Below are 19,337 nucleotides of genomic sequence, written 5' to 3' on the forward strand. Positions count from 1 at the left end.
AAAGTGTTACAACACTTCAGGCAAAATAAAGCGACATATCGTTGAAATCCTTGAACATACGCTTTAACCAGTCATGATTCATGTTACACGTCAAGCATCAATGAGGTACCCAGAAATGCCACCGACGCCGCAAGAAGGTAGTTACAAGAATGTAGACTAGTAGGACACATAGCTTCAGAGCAGTCCGAACGCAATATTTCGGAGCCGTGAAGCGGCGAACTACGCAAGGCGTCGTTTTACGTGGAATAATCATTGGCCGTCCTACATCGCAGTGGCAATTGCATACGGTCACGTTTCTGCGCGTAAGAAGATTACGCAGATTTGTAAGGAGTGCAGTATGTCGAAAGATTGCGTTTCTAACGGCCCTTCACATGGCGTCTACTGCAACGCTGCAGGGAACCTTACATGAACACCGCATAATTGACGCGAGACAGAAAGACTCTAAGTCAACTTTTTTTGCGGTAAACATTTCGCAGCACAAAGAGTTCCAAAAATAAAGGACAGGTATGTAAGCATTGCCAACACGCGAAAATTAAAGAAACGCAGAGGAACATGCAGCCGCAAGTCTATTCGACAAAGAATGCTTTGCAGAATATAAATATAAATGTTCCTGCGTTGTATAGTCACAGCTAGACACTTGTTTAAGGCGTGACCATTTACGGGCTTTTCGCTGATTTGTCTTTAAGACTCATGGCGGCGAGAAAAACATGCTTGCTCACTGCATTCCTTCCTAAGCCCAGTCACATTGGTGATTTGCTGCAATAGATACGCGAAGAAAAATAATGATAGCGGAATACTTTCTGAACCACAAAAATAATTGATTCGAAATAAATATCCAAACACGTAAGCAAACAAACATTGCATAATCCCGCACACGTCCTTTCGCCCAGACTCAGACGACACTAGTGATGTTGAGGATGTCGAGTGTTGAGGCATTGAACGCCGACACCATTGTCGTCATCGGGGATAACCTCGTCGCCCAAGCGGGAAAATGGCCCAGGTCGAACATGGCGTTGCCGACGGTCAGCAGTGATAGCAGCTCGAGTATGATAGTCACAATCTTGACTGGAAAGCCGATTTTAATCTGCGAATAGATACCGATGAAGAACGGATATTGAGACAGACCACTTTGTGTAATAAAAAGCACATTATTTGTCAATATGCACATCCGTAAAGGTTGAAACATCTCAGCTAGCATTGATAACAGTCAAACAATTTCACTAAAATGACCAGAAATTTTGTATTGAGAGAAATGTTCCTTGGTTCAAAACGCATTTTAACCTATTTAGGCAGATGTCTTAATATGTACATAAAAGGCATTAGGGACGTACACAATCAAATGACTGATAGATAAAGAAAGTTAAACAAAATTTGAGGCAGAAAAGAACTATCCTGAACTAAGCATAAATATAATTCAAGACTGACCAGATCTTAGAAAAATCTATGTAGATGCGATTTAGTTGTCATGACTATAAATACTGATGCTGCAGTAGAAAACATCAGGTATGTATACTTTTATACACCAATGATGTACGTTTTAGTATGGCATTATGAAGTTAACTGACGTTATATTCAGGAAAAGCTCACAAGAGCAGATTTGCAACACATCGAAATATTCTTTAAGTGACGCTACTCTTTAGTTACGCCTTGTACGACTTTTTACGATATTCTGATCTCTTCGGAAAGAAGAAGAAGTTTCTGTGAAACAGCATTGCATTTACTCTACTTTCAGGTAAATTCTCAAATTCGCCATCAGGCGACATGAGGACCTTTCAATAAGTCTTGTCCGAAATGTTGAGCTTCAGAGGTTGTAAACCACCATACACGGCAGTGTTGAAAAGAAAAAAAAATGTCATTGTTAGTATAAGGGATGGATGTTGAAGTGAAATTAAAGAGGCGATGTTACGAGGAAGCGAGTTGCTACTCTTCTCGTTGCAAAGGCATCTCTCCACTTTGCTGCTTTCTCAGATATCGGTGGCGAGAGCTCACGTCACACCGCCGTCACGATTTGTACCTCGTCTTTCTTTAATTTCCCTCTCGTTTCTTTATGCTGTAGGACGCATTTCAGGTGCCACTTTTAGGCTCTCTTCGTGTTGTCGCTGGATGTTCTTGCGCGGCAGCGAGGGACTATTAAGCGGTAGGCGACATTTAAGATTGGGTGTCTTCGCTAGCAATTGTTTGTATGCAATAATGATAGTGGTCTGCGGACTTTCGCCTTATTTGACCTGTTTTCAGGGTTTCTTTTTCTAATTTTATATTGTTTCGGTTTGATTGGCCTAAAGCCTCGCGCCACAAATTTCGACACACCTCATTTTATTTAGGTTCTTTTTAAGAGCTGATAGCCCCCAAAGTTCAAAGTGCTCAAACCAGCTGAAGAACACAATACAATAGGGCTGGCGAAGTTTATCACCATAGCGTGCTTTTAAATGCTTTTCTTTTGGTACATGAAATTTCGGCATGCGTACGCACACGCTTGTTGTGTAATGAAAAATTGGGATTACCGTTTAGCACTACACTCGCATTATGTAATCTATAGTGCTAAACGACATTGTCGCTACATCCTTACTTTGTTACTTAAGAAGAGATATCTAGGATACTCAGATATCTGTAGACAGCGTGCTCAGGGAGGTGAATAATGAGAGCCTTATAATATCAGCCGATATATTAGGGTCGCGCTCGTGGCCGGCCATATTTTTTAGCGCATGAATGGCAATGACAGTTAAGCCAACAGTTTGAAACTTGAGACACTTCCTCGAATAAAATTACGAACCGATACACGCTGACTGGTGCGTAGGTGATAAAGGAAAAAACGCTAGTGTTTAAACCTTACCGCGTTTCTCAAGAAAAAAGTTTTCAAAGTGATTTCAGAGGTTTGTTGCTTTCGCATTTGTCCGGATATTCTGCTCGTTTGGCGAGATTCCGAATTTTAATGAATATTTTGTCTAAAATGTAACATTTAATCGGTAACTGCCAACTTATTCAATTAGGTGTGTAGTAATTGAGTAATATTTTGATTTGTTTTGTTCAATACCATCCATTTTCGCCAGTAATCAAAACCAAATAATTGCAGGAAGATTACGCAGAGCACCTGGCAAACCTGATTTCTACTATACTTTGCATTAGTTTTCTTTAAAAAATGCAAACATTCTTGTATTTCTGTGCATGGCAATATACTTTTTCTCATTTCAGAGAAAAAACAATAACTTTCCTGGTGTTTACAATCACTAAACGAGTGCCTATAAAATGGCGGTGTTTGCGTGTTGGGAAGTAAAAAAAAATAGGACTACCTACCTCGTTTGTTCCAATCATTGCCATCGAGAATAATTTCAATTTAGAGGGCCAAAGTTCGTCCAACGAAGGGCTTCCTTTCAAGATGTTAGCTTACCTGCATGACAGCTAGTCGGCACTCATCGCTATCACGTGAAAATATTTGGGCACTGGCGACTGCAGCCACACATGTGAAGAAGAGCACCTTGCACGCTCTGCTTACCATCTCCCAGCAAGACATACGCGCGTAGTCGAAGAGCAGCGCGTTTCCGTAGCAAGACACTGGCAGCAGGAACACCATCGAGGCCCCCTTGGTCACCGGCAGCAGAAGCAGCAGAGGGTTCCAGTGGCGCTCGCTGGCCTATACGTAGCATCGAGTGGAGGTGTAGGAATTGGGTCAGTTGAGGTGTCAGGATAAGGAACGCCCTCTTAAGGAGGACGAACAGGTTGCGAGCAGACTGAAACGTTGTCATATTTTATTAGCTTTCGTGTACCGCTTAGGCAGCTCAGGTTACGGGAGTATGGTGACGCCGAAACTTTGGAATTTTATTTGCAGACGTTTGCTTGCCTAATGCGTTTGTGTTTCAATGTACAATCTGTACAATAGTGTTTTGGGACAACTGCGTACCCATGCTCTACACAACAACACCACAGCGCTTCAGCAACGAACAATAATCAATCATTCATTCAATCACTCCATCGAATAATCAACCAAATAATCAATCAGTTTTATTAAGGGGCCCAGGAACAACCTGCTGGGATTGGTACTGGCAGTAGTGAGAATTTGTACTGATATTGACTCTTCTTGCGGAGCACTTTGTTCTAGAGAAAATGAGATGGCGCTTTCGGCGGCACGCCTTAACGTCGCCTCAGCGACCGCGCACGAATACGAAACCATTACCGCTTCTGCCTTGCTTCTGTGCGATCAGTTGTCGAAAATGCAACTGAGTTTTCGCTAACGCACTGGCCTCCAATGATGCTGGGTTAAATTATGCGGATTGAAGAAGTGTGCCGCTGTTGGTTGGGAAATGGTGACTGGCATATTATGGAATGTAATGAATGTGTGTGGCCAACTTCACGGACCGCTTCTGCACCTGTCCGTACGTGTTTCCGGCACTTAGAGATGTGCAGCTTTCCTCGAGGATAGAGAAATTTACTCCTCCGCAAGCGCTGTATGGCTAACCTTCAGAGAAAGGGCTTCAGCCCCGGAGCGTCGGCAAGAGTGAGTACCGCTATTTACACAGTGACAAATGAAGTAGCGCCACTTCCTGTCATAGTAGGTTTCGCGCACAGTACTTGCACACATCAGCCCCAATTGGCACGGAAACGTACGCCCACTCTTTCGCCAGCATGTCAAGGATAAGTGAATGGGCGCGCACTTGAATATATGCGCACTATATACGCACAATAAATGAGGCTACTACACCGATAGCGCACGAATGGTCGACTCTGATTGTTTCGTGACGGCCCACAACAGTAAGCTAGTTACTATAGGGATAATACGTCTTTGCTACAAGGTATTACAGTGTACAGAGCAGCTACGTTTGAAGCCTTGCGCGCAGCAAGAACAAATCTAACGGAACTGAGTATACCCGCGAGCGATTAGGCAGAAACTAATCAGATAGTGTCCGCACCGAGGAGCATTACTGAGTCAGAAACATGACAAGCCGCTGCTTCAAAATATTTGCCAAATAAAGAACTAATAGGAAAACACGCTAATCCTGATTCAATTATTGAGCGGAAAGTTTGGATAGCTTGGAATACATATTTAGCCCATCGTTTAGAACAAGCACCATATACGCTGCGAGCAGCGTATATGGTAATCCACACCCCTTGCCACTATTTGGGCTATATAAATGTCCTCTTTCACAAATTCCCGACGGTGTTTCCGTTCTCGAATTCTTGTTCTCTGAAAAATTATTCAGAGCAGTAATGTGATAGAAGCAAGTAACATAATGGAAGCGTGTCACGTCGCGTACACTATTTTAAGTAAACTAATGGCTGCATCAGTAGCATCACACGCGATTGACTGTTTCATGAATACGCTATTTACTTTCGTCAATCACGATCCTGTATTGATGTATAAGTCCAAAGTACAGCACTAATACAATTATCAGTTCTTTTTTTTCAAGAACAGTCCGAAGAACAACGCAATGTCAGTGACTGAATGTAGTGGGAAATGGTAGAATAAAAATATCATGTGAACACTGCGTCGAAATACTACATGACTAAAATACTATGCCGTAGTAATAAAGAGAGAAAGTGTTACTACCCTTCCTAGTGACGACCCCTTCCTGTACTCAGGGGCAATAAAGCACAGGCGACGTTTAAATGCTCCAAGTTTCGAAGGTATACTGATTATGTGCAACCGCGCACAAGTTCTACTTGATCAATATCTAGCCGTCTATTATAGGCTCACCAGTTTAAATCTCAGATGGACAACAAAGTAGTGCCGAAATACGCTACAGGGAGATTTACACTGCTGGCCTTCGTTTGCAACTATTTTTCTTGTGTCCTTTATACGTACGCCTGCTTTGCCTTAGGGTGAACCGATCTTGAACCGATCTTGGCTCACGTAGCAGTTCGTCTGGGAGCAATCGTGACGGCAGTGGTGTTCTTTTCTCTGGCTCGGAGGTACTAAAAGCACAACAAGCGCCCAGACTGTGTCACAGAGCAAGCTGTTACACTATAGTTGTGCAGATCGTCTATGTGAGCCGATGACTAACTGCATAAAACTGTAACGTCAGCGCAGCCAGCACGTACCATAGACACCATGGGGGCCATGAGGTGGAGCACGCTGTCATGGCTGCTCTTCATCTCGACCAGGAAGCACTGGATAGTGAACAGTAGCGCCACGGCCAGGCCGGGGTGTATGTCCGCCGCCGCTGACACTAGTTCCAGGCGCAACGCGTTCACCTCACCCAGCTGAAGTGGCAACAAAAGCGCGCGCACACTGAGGATATTCGTGTGTGAGAGGTTTTCTCCAAGTAGTGTTTAGCTTTAAGACGAAGCTTTAGCTCGGGGGCTCCTATCTCAATATATGTAAAGGAGAAATCTAGGGACTCTTGGTAGCAAATTTTCGATTTAGGCCGTCATTTCTCTTTAAAAAAATGTTAAAAATCGCAAACATTTAGAAAACGAAACTATCAAGTTTACAACTCTGTAACTCAGCAATGAAAAACGACTTCACAATTCTGTAAGTTGCATCTAATAGTACATCTACAGCGGAAAAAATTGGTGTGTTGTACTTGGCTTTCAAATATACCACTAATATGTTAGTAGGACTTTTCAGCACCGTTGTAAACAACGTAACAAATTCATGTAAGATATAAATTGATAAATCAGATTTATCCGCTGTAGGAGCTCTAACGGATGCCGCTAAAAGAACTGCGATATCTTTACTTGGTGCAGTGCTATAAACTTGCAAACTTCGTGATATATTTTTTTTGAAGCTTACCAATTTCTGAAAGTTACTTTTAACATATTCAGGCTCTACATCAGGATTGCGCTTCCCACAGTCACTAGAATTTTACTTTCTTTCTCAATTGCAAGAAATTTATTTAAAATCGGCCGAGTGGTTATGTCAGATATGCGTTTCTGCGTTTTACATGCATTTGAATAGGCGGCATCGCAGTTGGGCCCGAGCTAAAGGTTCCTCTTAAGCTAAAACGTCAACTCATACGTATGCATATAGCACGCGTATTTGCTGAGCGTTCAAGAGCCAGTACAGCTGAAATTGTGAAGAGAGCGGCAGCAAGGAATGTTCGCTTTTGGACACGTACGCGCGCTCCCTGCTGCCAGTGCGTTGTGATGGCGACTGCTGGCGCTAGCAGTAAACCTATAGCACAAGTCTTCTTTGCATTATTATTGCGATAGCAATTATATGGGCACTCCAAGCGAATTTCTGCCGTCGTCGCCGCCGTGCGGTTCCGTAGAAAGTCTAACGGCGATAAAACCGTCACCGCGCGCCATACGCTGTGTGTGCGAGTAGAAGCGTGTGAGGGTCGTAACCACTAGGCCATACAGCCACGCTTCCAGAGCATGCATTCGTGCGAACCATATGATTGCGTTCGAGGGTCGTCGTCTTCGTCGAAAAAAAAAAAAGAAGAAAATGGTGATACGTCATCGAGGCGAGGTCCAGCCCGTGCACTGATTTGTTGTGAGATCAGTCGCACCCAGGCACAGAGCGTGTTCCTAGTAGTCCCTAGGGGCGTATAACCAAATACCTAGACTGATCTAGGGAGCGTGTGGCTTAGCGCCTCGGCCCTCGGCGAAAAAAAGCACCTAGAAGCATGGTACGCGCGAGCGGCGCACGGCGGCGCCAGTGGTGGAGCACTGGGCTTGAATTATCTGTACTAGAATTATCTAGTACACTCTAGCTTGGGCGCAAATAGAAACACGCGAGCCGGAATAGGTTAAAACAGTGTTGTCAGCTAGCAGCTTCCGGTTGACGCGGCGGCATACCCGGCGCACGTGTTTTTCTACGCGGTTTCAACTGTCAGTCGTGCGAAGCTTTCCCTCCGCTTTGTCGACCAGCAATATCGTACCATTAATGCAGCTGATTTCTAGTTTCCATTCAATCAGCGCACGATGAGGAGCCAAGAAAGGCAAGGATAGCTTTTATTCATAAAGGAACAGGAGCGTTGTTGCTTAGTACTGCTCTGCCTGCGGGTCAGTCAGACTGAAAAAGTTACCGTTATACGATACTTTATCAAGCGTATAGAATCATTATAACGGTGCAAATACCTAGACTGATCTAGCGCTGAAAATGATAACTTTGCGCACTGTCAACGGCATTTCTCGGTCGAAACTCTAGGTTCATTCTGCTGCGTTCTGCTTTTGCGGCTGCTGCTGAAGGAGTTGCCGCGCGGGCACTGTGTCTTGAAAGCGATCAGCTATGTGGCCGAAGTGCGCGCCCGCGGGGCCTCATCTTCAAAAACGATCTGCGATGGGTACAAAGTACCCGCGCTGAGTGCCGGTAGGTTCGTATGCGCTGTGCTTTCGACGTTCGCGTTGAAGCGATACGAAAGACAGCGCGAAGAACAATTTGCCCGCTGGCTTTGGCGCGCTTTATACGCCCGATAAAACTACTATCCTTACTTCATATAGCTGTCTACCAATTTGCTATCGCAATTGATGCTTCCCCTTTCTGACGAAACTGCGACTTTTTGTCCTTGACTTCTCGCACGTAACCGTCCTCATAAGGAATAACTGCCAACTATTCTCACCAGTTTCATTGCTCATTAACATACGAGCCTCATTTTCCGCATTGGTGCATTACATTACTATCGCTATCAATGCTTTTAGCTTTCGGCCGAAATTGCGACTTCTATTTCTTTTTTTTTTTGGCCCCGATGACCAGCTATCAGCAATGAAAAGACCGCTGCGTGCGTAAAATTCAATAAGCGTCATTTATCAATGCTAGGTGAACTGAATAGTTCTGTTTAGTACTCCTAAATCAGAACACGGCACAGCGCGTCAGGTGAGCGGCTACGTGCCTGGAAACAGAGCGTCATGGCGCATCCGGCTCCGGCGAGCAGGATTACGCCCCAGGGCACGCGAGTCTGGATCACATCGGTCGAGACGATACCTGCAGCCACAGAGCCGCGGGGACGTCGCGCAGGAGCCATGAACGCAAGTGACGTCAGGCCCACCATCACCGTCTGCGAGCGAACCGCGCTGCGCGGTGACCTAAAGTAAGTATTGGCAGGAATGCTGGAATTGGGTAGCGAACCTTCCGATGGAGGAAATCTTGTTCCTCTCGCGATGACACCACGGGAAAGGGCCCTTACACCCTGTTCATTTTTTTGTGGATCTTCCATTCTCCAGTATTTCATATTGTACAGGTGTGCATTTTGTGTCCTTTTAGATTGTTATTTCACAATTGCCTCCTTACATGAATTATCGCTGCGTGCCGACCCTGTATATTATATGGCTGTATTTGTTTTCTGTGCGACATATGTCATCAAGCTAACTTTTTGTAGGTTTTTGTATAGGATCCATTCCCTTATTGTCCGGGACGAACAAAACATTCATTCAATTTGTTTTTGCATTCAAAGTATTACAAGTCATGTAAATAAGGTGAAGGACGAGATCATAAAGCCCTGTTTCATTTGCACTCTATCGGCGCATAGGGCACGAGAATTGACTACAACGTTAATCTTACTGGTTCCGTGTACGAAAAGAGTGATATACGGACGTTTTCTACGGAGCAGAATGTATGCAAATCAACAGTGCTTGATTGCATTGCCACCACCAGATGTGTTAAGGGATGTTGGTGTTTACGAAGGGAGTGACTTCTGGAATTTGTGGAGAAAGCAACACACTTAGTATGAGGGGCGCCTAGATGATTGTGGGAGGGAGGTGCATTTTACAACCAGTCCCGTTCAGAATGCAGCTTCCGCAGCAGGTAACGAACCCTCTAACTCGTATTCATGGACAAAAAGTGGCAGGCTGCAGGTAGCCGGTGATTAATCTGCTTGAGCTCACTGTCCTAAATATCTGGCAAATAATTTTCGCGTAAATTATCAAAGTGAGGAAAAATTATCATCCACCCTGCCTGAAACTTAAGCGCAATTTTAAAAGCGAGTCAACCGCAACATGATCGAGGCAAACTCTAGTCATTAGGCTACTACCTTTCGCGAAGCCATATATATTGTTTCGGCACCTCTAATAGAACTAAATCGTGCGTAGTACTGATGCACAGGAACCTACACGTATCAAATCCGAACGCTTGAAGAGAGATTTCTGCATCTAGCTTTGCTGCGAAACAGTCGGCATAGCATTTGTAGAAGAAAAAATACTATTTTGCCGCACCATGAGAAAAGCCTCGATCGTTTGAAATGTTTATAATAACAAAGTTCATTGTGGATGCTGATGTATGCATTCGAGCATTGCAGGCAAAACCTGACACATGCTTTGCAAACATCAAAACGAGAATTTACACAACCGATCCAACGTAAGACCGCTTCTTCATTGGCTTGCATTCGGGGCAAACAATACTGATGATACCGATCAGGACGATTAGCGGCGCTCGCCGCAGACAAAATCAATGGAGTAGGGTGTTCACACAAAAAAAAATTCGGTATACCAGCACTAAAACTAAATAATTGTTTCATGCTAATGCCGTTGAGTTGAGAGATACCATGGGCTGAACTTCCGGCGATACTCTTTATAAGCACACAGGGTGTTTCACGTAACTTGAGCCAAACATTAAAAATATGCAAATGCTACGTAGCTGGATCAAACCAAGGTATAATTGTTTGCCATCGCTTGGAGATACTCAGATTACTTTAACAAAAAGTGTTTTATGCCAGGGTCCTCGATAAACTTGCGTTACAGGGTGTAACAGATGTGATGTTCGGCGCTAACGAGTAAAATATGTTTTGTTGACAGGGATGGCACCGCCATCTATCAGCAGGGAAACAAAGTACTGCATCTTGACACTAACGAGCACCGACAGGGAGGACAGGGAGCGCTACGGTAGTCGCAGCGCAGCGGAGGCTCCAGCGCGGTATAGCCTGGTGCGGGCACTTGCCGCACACGGTTTGCCTTTCGCGCCGGATTAGCCTGTGGCACCTCGTCGCCTACGGAGAGCAGCTTCAACATGCATCAGCAGTGCTTACACGCCACCTACTGCTTCGTTTGTGATGGCAACAACTAAGAAAACAGCTGCGCTAAGCGGCGCAGAAAGGCAACGGCGTCGACGGGCGAACCACGCTTTGGTCCGGCGAGACACGCCAGCGTGAAGCAGAACGCCTTCGCGTGTTCGCGGCGCACAAGTGAGCGCGTCGCAACTCAACTGGCTGCCCATGATACTACGGAGTAGGACTAAAATACTTGTACCGTCGCTGAAGCGACTCGGCAGCTGGACGCCGCTCACCAAGCAAACCTGCAAGACGGTTGCCGGCCCGCAAATTGTGCGCCTTTCTATGCAGCGGACCGAGAGTTCACAACGAAAACAAGCTAAAGTTTCTGTGAAGACACGTTTCACTTTCCTGTTCTACCAATTCCTATGAACAAGGGATAAACCGTAACTTTTTACAGGGAAGTTGTATATGGCTAGCCGATTCGTCCGTCCGTCGCTTGTACGAAGAAACTATCATCATCAGCAATGGCTCGAGCGTCGTCGTTCTTCTTCCACAGCTGGCTCGTTGGCGCCCCTCGGCGCAACCGCGCGAACGCACTCGTGCCACTGCTACCGCGTTCGTCGTCGTCGTCTTCTTCCACAGCTGGCTCCGCTGCCGCTCATCATTCCAGCGTAGAATTTCACTTCTATTCTGTCGGCGTAATGGGGAGGCCGCGTTTACAGGGGTTGTATGAGCCATTGCTTAAGGGGGTATGATCCATTCATTGTCTTACGTGACGGACAGATTTAATTTTGAAGCACTTTAATTTTGAAGAATCGCAAGCGGCAATACGACAACGGCGGATTGCGGGCATACCGTCAGTGACGTCGTTTTCTCTGTCGCAGCCGAACGTGTGTGTACCCTCATTAAGAAACACAAAGATGTAACCAATAATTGAGAAACACTTTAATGTAGCATGGGGATTAACCCAGTGATAAACACCGGGGCCGCATGTTCCAGCTTCGCTGGTTAACCATCTGTACGGAGTGCTTGGGCGGTGATTTTTTAAATTCCACTTACTCGATAATTAGTCTTAAGTAATCAACTTCTCAATTATTATAAGTACATGAAAAGTGTCAATGAGAAAATTGTAGAGGAACATGAAAAGCTCCCGATACGGTTTCTGTTGCTCAATACGTGCAACATAACAGTGTTTTTCCGAGCGTGAAAGAAGCCCGCGAATACACGCAAAATTGCCGCGCGACTGGCCGCTCGAGGCACTCTGCGTGTATTCGCGGGCATATTTCACGTTCCGAAATACACTTATGTAGCACGTATGCAGCACCTTTTATGTAGCACTTTTATGTAGCACGTATTGAGCCGCAGAAAGCTGCATCGGGAGTTTCTCATGTTGCTCTACAATTTTCTCACTGTTTGTTTTCATGTAATTATAATATTTGTGAAGTTGATTCATTAATTTATACTAGTGATCTAATTAGGCGGAATGCGAAATATAATATGGGTATCGCCAAGCGACAGCAAACAACGTTACCTTAGTTATGTTCAGCTACGTGGCATTTGCATATTTGTAAAGTTTGGCTCAAGTTAAGTGAAACACCCTGTATGTTGAGGTCATATTAGAATCAAGGGGCCAGTAAACCACTATGAGCCCGATGGCGAGCGAGCGATTTCTTGCTCGCCTTCCCTGCGCTTCTTACGGGTCCTCTCTCCACATCGCCGTATATTTTCAGGAGACACGTGGACACCACATCGGAACAGAACGCTGTTGGCGCTATTTCCTTATGTAAGAACGCCATCCACTTACACTTATCCGAACTCTGTGCTTTTCGGTAAATCCTGTTTTAATCACACACACATTGCAAAATATATTACACGAGGCACCAAGGCGAGACGACAAAAGGATAATCGGGCGGGTGACATGCATGGCAGCAGGTGCGCTACTGATCGGAACGGATGTGTTTCATAGATGGACTACTCAAGAGCTTTTACCCTGTTGTCCTTACGTGCATGATCATGTTGGTGCTACAGCGTACGAATACAGGACCGGAAAAGCACGAGAATGCGCACGTGATTGTTTCTTTTTATTTTACGCGATTAGCATTCCTTGGAAACTTTACCACTTCCCGGTTCTCCGTTTGTATCTACCCTCTTCCTCCCAATGATCCCAGCTGGCTACTAGCTTGGGCTGCTAGGTATGGGCTCGCTGCTGTCTTGTCGAATAGACAACATGGACAACTGGGTACGGCGCCGAATAAATAAGATGATCGTCATGACATTATGTACACGATAGGAGTTGTATAATCTGTTTAAATGTCACAGGTAGGGGGCGGGGGGGGGGGTGTTAGGGGCCCTTCTATGGAGTGCTCTGAGCACATCTCAGTCAAGTGGATTTAGGACGTTAGGTACGTAAGGATCATGACGAAAATCAGATGTTTCCGTAACGTTACTGCTGATGGTCAACCTCAGTGAAACGTACCATAAAACGCTATATATAAAGTGCGTGAATATTTAAATACATTACATGTGTAAACACCACCTAGAGATTACTAATAATAACCAGCAGTGAAAACTATGATGATAGAAAAATAAAGAGAGGGCGTGGTTATTTGATACAGGAAGTTTTAGGTTTCTTTATTCGATATTTTTGCACAAGTGCGCTTTAACAAAAAAATCACGCGCCATTACACTGCTGCGAAGGTGGGTTACCAACGAAGCAGTTTAGCACACGACATAGAGGTGACACAGAATTTAGATCCAAGGTATGAGCAAATTTTATGTCTTGAGCGGCGACGGCTGTCATCCCGAAGAAATACGCACGCACACACACTTTTATTTTGATCGGCGGTCTTGATCGGCGGCATACATCCGCGTGGAACACTACCGCCACCTCGGGGAGCCGGAGGAATCTAGACGCGCGACGGTACCGCCACGCCGGGAGAGTGAAGGAAACTAGGCACGCAAGTGCTTGTAACGACGACATAGAGACGCCGGTGCGAGCGTACACATGGCCGACGCGGGTCGCACAGCGGCAAATCTTTGAGAAACTCTTATTATCTACCTGACTATACTGATCTTGAAAGTGGTGCCTATTAACAACTAATCTACTGAACATGCATACCCAAGTGATGAGACGTATAAGCGTTTGCATAGAATGAAGCGATTTTGCATAAAATTCGGGAGCTGAGTTTTTGCACACGCAGATTCGTTGACGGACACGAAAAATGCATAGAACTGTAGCCTTGGACAGCTTCACTGTAATATCAATGATTTTGTTTAGCCCTATCCTACTCGAATGCACGCCTCACTGCTGCCTGTTTTAGTGGTGAATTCTTCTGCATCATTGTGGCATCATTTTCGTGAAAGCGGAATCTGTGCCCAGCGCTGACTTTTGCATAAAACTGTAAATGCTCATGCAAATACGAAGGGAGATCAGATTATGCGGAGGCACGCCAGTGTGCGCGTACCTGGTGCTGTCGTTGATGTTAATCCAGTCCTGGTCGACAAGGGAGCAGTTGACGTAAGCCACCATCATAATTATGGCCACGGCCTCGTAAGAGATGTACCTGTTTGGGGTCGGTAGAACGGAACGGTCAATGTCACGAATGGTTTGTTGGAGGAAATACCATGTAAAAGAATATCTGATCTTCCAGAAACAGGCTCGCAAAATTAGCGCTAACGAAAGGCAATTCACAGGGAAAGAAAAAACTGACTTTTCGTCCCGTGTGAGTTTCGTTTTCGCTAATTTTCCTCGTCAGCAATGCAAGACTGACTAGACTAACAATTTAATTTTGAATAAACAATTTACCCTGCACATTAAAAATGTTCATATAAATTTCCGTTAAGCCTAGAAAATTGGTTACGGTTATGGCCATGAGCACTTTCTTGACACGTAGCAATGTTGTTACTGGAAAGGTAGGTTAAATTAGTAGGTTAAAATTAGTAGGTTAAAATAGTGTATAAGCACTTGAGTGAACGCCGAACTGAAAGCGCGTAGATGAACATAACCCCCGACCAGCCCATTTAGTACAAAGGGAAGCTAACACGACAAAGTTGTCGGGCAGCCTCGCAGAACTCATCGCCCCAGCTTTACCATTGATTCGACCTCATTGCCAGGATGTGAAATTTGCTCACTACCAAACCAAAGGTGTGGCACACCTTTGGTTTCACTCAGGCTGTTCTTGCCGCAATGTTCAAAGCGTTTCTAAGACTGCATGCCAGTCTTGAAGGAAGATGAGCAGATGCACCTTAACTTGAAGAGACCTATCACAGTAAGCGATATTTCAGCTTCTTTACCCGAGTAGAAAAAAAAGGTAGTCATGCATTTTTTCGCACCATTTCTTATTGTAAGCAATTAGAAACACGCATATACTTGTATATTGCGAACACCTTTCAAATGCATTTTCCGCCGTAGTATACGGATTTTTAGATTGTTTTAAATGAATACTCTATCTTTAATAGCAAGCCTGCATCAAGAACCCTCGAACGTCCGACCAATGTATTCTTTGATGGTGATAGATATTAAGCACGTATACAAGAAGCGCTGATCAATACTGCTCGCGAATCTTTGTAAATACCGGAGCATTCACTTGTCCCCTTGACCACTTCTCAGATGATCATGAACTCGCAACCTAATACTTTATTTCTTCATCATTGTACAGCTAGCGTACCTGCAGGAAACTGTAAGTCATCGTTATAATGGAGCCGTTCTAACTGATGAATGATGGTTGCACTGTACGAACGAAGATAAAGTGATTGGGCTGCATATATGCACAAAGCACCACTACATCGAAGAATCGCCACCTAATTAGGGGACAAAGAACCAGCTGCATTTCGGGAACAGGGTATACTAGACCCTACTGATAACCCTTTTTCGCACGGACTGTTAAGGTTATAATGTTATTATAATATACCAAGAGCCCGTAAACTCTATGCGTGTGCACTCGGAGGCAGTTGGCATTTGTAACAATACGGTGGAACGTCAATGATATGTAGGTAAAAACAAACGAGACAGACCCATTTCTTGCTCTGCATTCATTTGCTTGCTCTGTACGTACTTGCAACGCTATGCAAAAATACTGCATTCATGGGCTACTTGTTCTGGCCTACCGCTGACCGCATGGGCCTTATCTGTCCAAGTGGTCCACAGCCCTGAGCGGCCCTTGCGCAAATAGAAATGCGGGGTGAAGTGAAGCAGAATTCCCGGGTCAAAAAAAAACCTGATTTTGATGACCTTACGTTTTACCTGCAAATGTAAACGTCTTGACCACGGTGTAAAATGGTTTAAATTTTAATACTCGCCAGTTCGCAGAGAACGACCAGTTAGTGTTCGCAGCTGTGCTCCTGGTGGGTCCCCCTGCAATAGCCCTCCCCCCTCCCAGCCACGCCCCAGATGGCGCGGTCGCCGCCTGTACTTCTTACCTTCTGACATGGATAAAAATTAGAGGGCGCCTAAAGTGCACAAATCTTTGTATCGCCAAGTTCTGATGAATACGGAATGGAGGAAGACGTCAAGAAAGTTGGCAACCAAATACAGGGTAATCAAAAATGTAAATGGACAACAACGAGTCACCAAAAACTAATCGGTGAGTTTACATACCAAAACCACAATATGATCATGAGGAACGCCGTAGTGGGGAACTCTGGATTAGTTTTGACCACCTGGGTTTGTTTAACGTGCCCTCAATGCACAGTGCACGTCACAGCAATGCGAGGTTTGCACGGTGCACCCTTAGCAGTGCAACACCATCACAACTAAGCCAACCCGGCAGGTATCGGGACTCCTCAAAAAGAAAGACAGAGACAGTAAATTGCATGCAAAGGATGGAAAAAAATAACCTAATAGAGATTTATAATTATGGCAAAAAATTAATGAAAAAGTAGAATCTCAACGAGAACACCAAGGGCAGTGCCTTGCTATTTGGGGTCCGAGATGGTTGTTTAAGGAGAGAAACATACCGCACCAAACATTCCCAAGAGGACGAGGCATGTGTCTATTGCAGCAAAGATCCGGAGATCACTCAGTAATTCCTAATGGAATGCGAAGGGATCAAGCCAGCGAGACCCGTAGGTGACGCCCACTTCCCTAGGAAGGAAGCATTAACTCGTCAGGCGGTCGAGACAAGCAAGACACGTTTAGAGTATTGGTATAAAAAAAAGCAGGAAAGAGATTTATAGAACCGGGGTCGTTACAAGCATAGGTAACTGTAGAATATACAGATACAGGTTTCAATGAAGATAGAGAATATCAAGGAGAGATAGGCAAAATGCTATACTGCGATAGATGTAGCAAAACCTGATTAGATCAAGCAGGCTAGGTGGTTATTTGTAGAAACCTGGTTTTTCAAAGGTGATGTCAATAAAATCGTCATTACGATCAGTACGCAGTGGCGGAACGTGGCCTCCGAAATTGCATCGCGCGCCTTTCGCCGAGGTTTGCCAGTGCAATATATCTCCAAGGCCACTCAGCGAACGCATCAAATGGCACATTCGGGTTCGATGACGTTTGAGGCTGTGTTATCTGCCTTTTGAGCTTCCACAGTGCGTCTCAGTGGGGGAACTTTAGCTTCTAGCCTTCTGCGTTGTGATTGGCGCCGGACCCATAGTTCTTACTTTTATTTCAGTATCGCACTCTCGCTGTTTGGAACGGCGGTGTTGGCTAGCAAGCTTCAATCATGGCATTGGCCGAGCCTATTGACGGTTGCTGCCGCTTATCCGCCGGTGGATGTGTGTGCTCTGTTCAAAAACTTGCGCAGGCCATGCTGGACTCAGAAGCTTGCCCTGCTCAACTATGGGAAAGAAGTGCTTCCTTTTGAACTGAAATTTGGCCTACTGGACTTGCGTGTAATCTTTCATTTTTGACCTTTAGGAAGTTAGCCATGCACAGCGCAATCCTGCGGGCATGCGAATAAGTAGCACCTTGAGAATGAGTTCTCACAGACGAGAAGGCTGCGTCCTCATTGCTGTTCCGTCCATTCATGCATTACCAGTAAGTAGAAGGCAACTAGACTGATACGACCCTATGTCGACTGCTGCTGAAAGTCTCCTATCATTTGCCGTGTTTAAAATGAGCCCATACAAGTCATGGCTCCGGACAACCCAGCAGCACCTACATTAGGGCCACCGTGGCTTGGTGGGTCCCTTTGCCGTGGCCCCACCTGCCGTCGTTTGAAGAAATGGCAGAAGCGACAAACATTATCTCGTCGCGTCTTCTGGCGGAATATCAGCACCTAAATTATCCGCCGAGACGATGATGATCGTGGCATATATTTGGAAATTTCTTCGTCCAGCAAAACAAAAATTACTAGGGCTTGCTCATGCTACAACTAAGACGATTTGAAGGCGAAACACTGAGCGTCGCTAACTCAATGACACAACGACCACTGCTTTGCTGAGTCATCTTCACTCCGAACCCATTTCTCGCAAATTAAATTTTGCAACTCATCCTTATTTCACCAACTCGGACCAGGACTCAGCACTTACTTTTGCTGAGCCATCGCCACTGTGAAGCCATATTAGGCAGTCATTTTTGCAAGTCATCCTCTATTTACTAATCTCTAACCGTGACTCAGCACTTTTTTTCTGAGTTACTCTCACCTGGACCCTCGAATCTCGCATATTTTTGCGAGTCACTCCCCCAATTCATAACTCCTTAATTCACTCTTAATTCACACTTGATTCACTCTTGATTCACCCTATCACTGCTTGGTTCACCTTTATTTGTTCTATCATCTGGTTTTACTTTCAACACACTTGGTTTGCTCTATTACCCTAAATTTCTAATTTTCATCACTCTAGATTCACCATATCACCACTTGATTCACCTTCATTCACTCTTAATTCACTCTCATTTATTCTTCATTATCTTAGCTCACTGTATCTCATCTTACCTTTCGTTTGACTCTCATCACCCAACTAAACCCCTTTAATTCACCATCAATTCACTCTTATTTCACCTCATTCACCTCTGTATAGTCATTTTAATCATTATCATTACCATCATTGCACTTTGCTATCATTAATTCTCGACTCTTGGCCACCTTTCGGGCTTTTCGACCCATTTCCCCGCTTTGTCATGCTAATTATTACATTTAAGTGATTGCCACGGTCACTTTTCGATATTTAATTATATACCTCATGTAATTACTTACCTATCGATATATAAGGTTATGGGGTGTGTAATAATCTGAGTTACCGATTTTCTTGTACAAATGTTTACCAATTTTTGGCCCGCTTTTGCTTCACTTTTTCAAGGTCACCGCAAACAAGCCATATAATTATGGTTTTCTCCTTAAAATATTGCCATGTCGACAGTTTAACACAGTGCCACAATATGTTCCAAGCGTAGTTGTAGACATTCCGTTCATATTTAGGTTTACGACTACACCCCTGAGGCTGTTTTAAGTTAAATGGTCTTTTATGTATAGCATAACGCCTAAGTAGGGATACTCTTTTAGGTGTGCTATTGACTGAGGCAAGATAATT

At 44.7% G+C, this 19,337-nt stretch overlaps 1 protein-coding gene across 1 annotated transcript in view; it reads right to left on the reverse strand.

The window, feature by feature from the left end:
- Positions 1-892: 892 nt before the first annotated feature.
- LOC119448922 (solute carrier family 13 member 5-like) overlaps positions 893-19,337 on the reverse strand; it is a 141,672-nt gene continuing 123,227 nt past the window's right edge. Inside the window, exons 15-17 of the mRNA XM_049666564.1 lie at positions 6,031-6,192; positions 3,491-3,628; positions 893-1,084 (exon numbers count right to left, since the gene is read on the reverse strand). Of these exons, the coding sequence (XP_049522521.1) occupies positions 893-1,084; positions 3,491-3,628; positions 6,031-6,192 (492 nt within the window). The remainder of the gene's footprint in view (positions 1,085-3,490; positions 3,629-6,030; positions 6,193-19,337) is intronic.

This window comes from Dermacentor silvarum, chromosome 4, assembly GCF_013339745.2.
Source record: "Dermacentor silvarum isolate Dsil-2018 chromosome 4, BIME_Dsil_1.4, whole genome shotgun sequence".
In the NCBI taxonomy this organism is placed as follows: Eukaryota; Metazoa; Arthropoda; class Arachnida; order Ixodida; family Ixodidae; genus Dermacentor; species Dermacentor silvarum.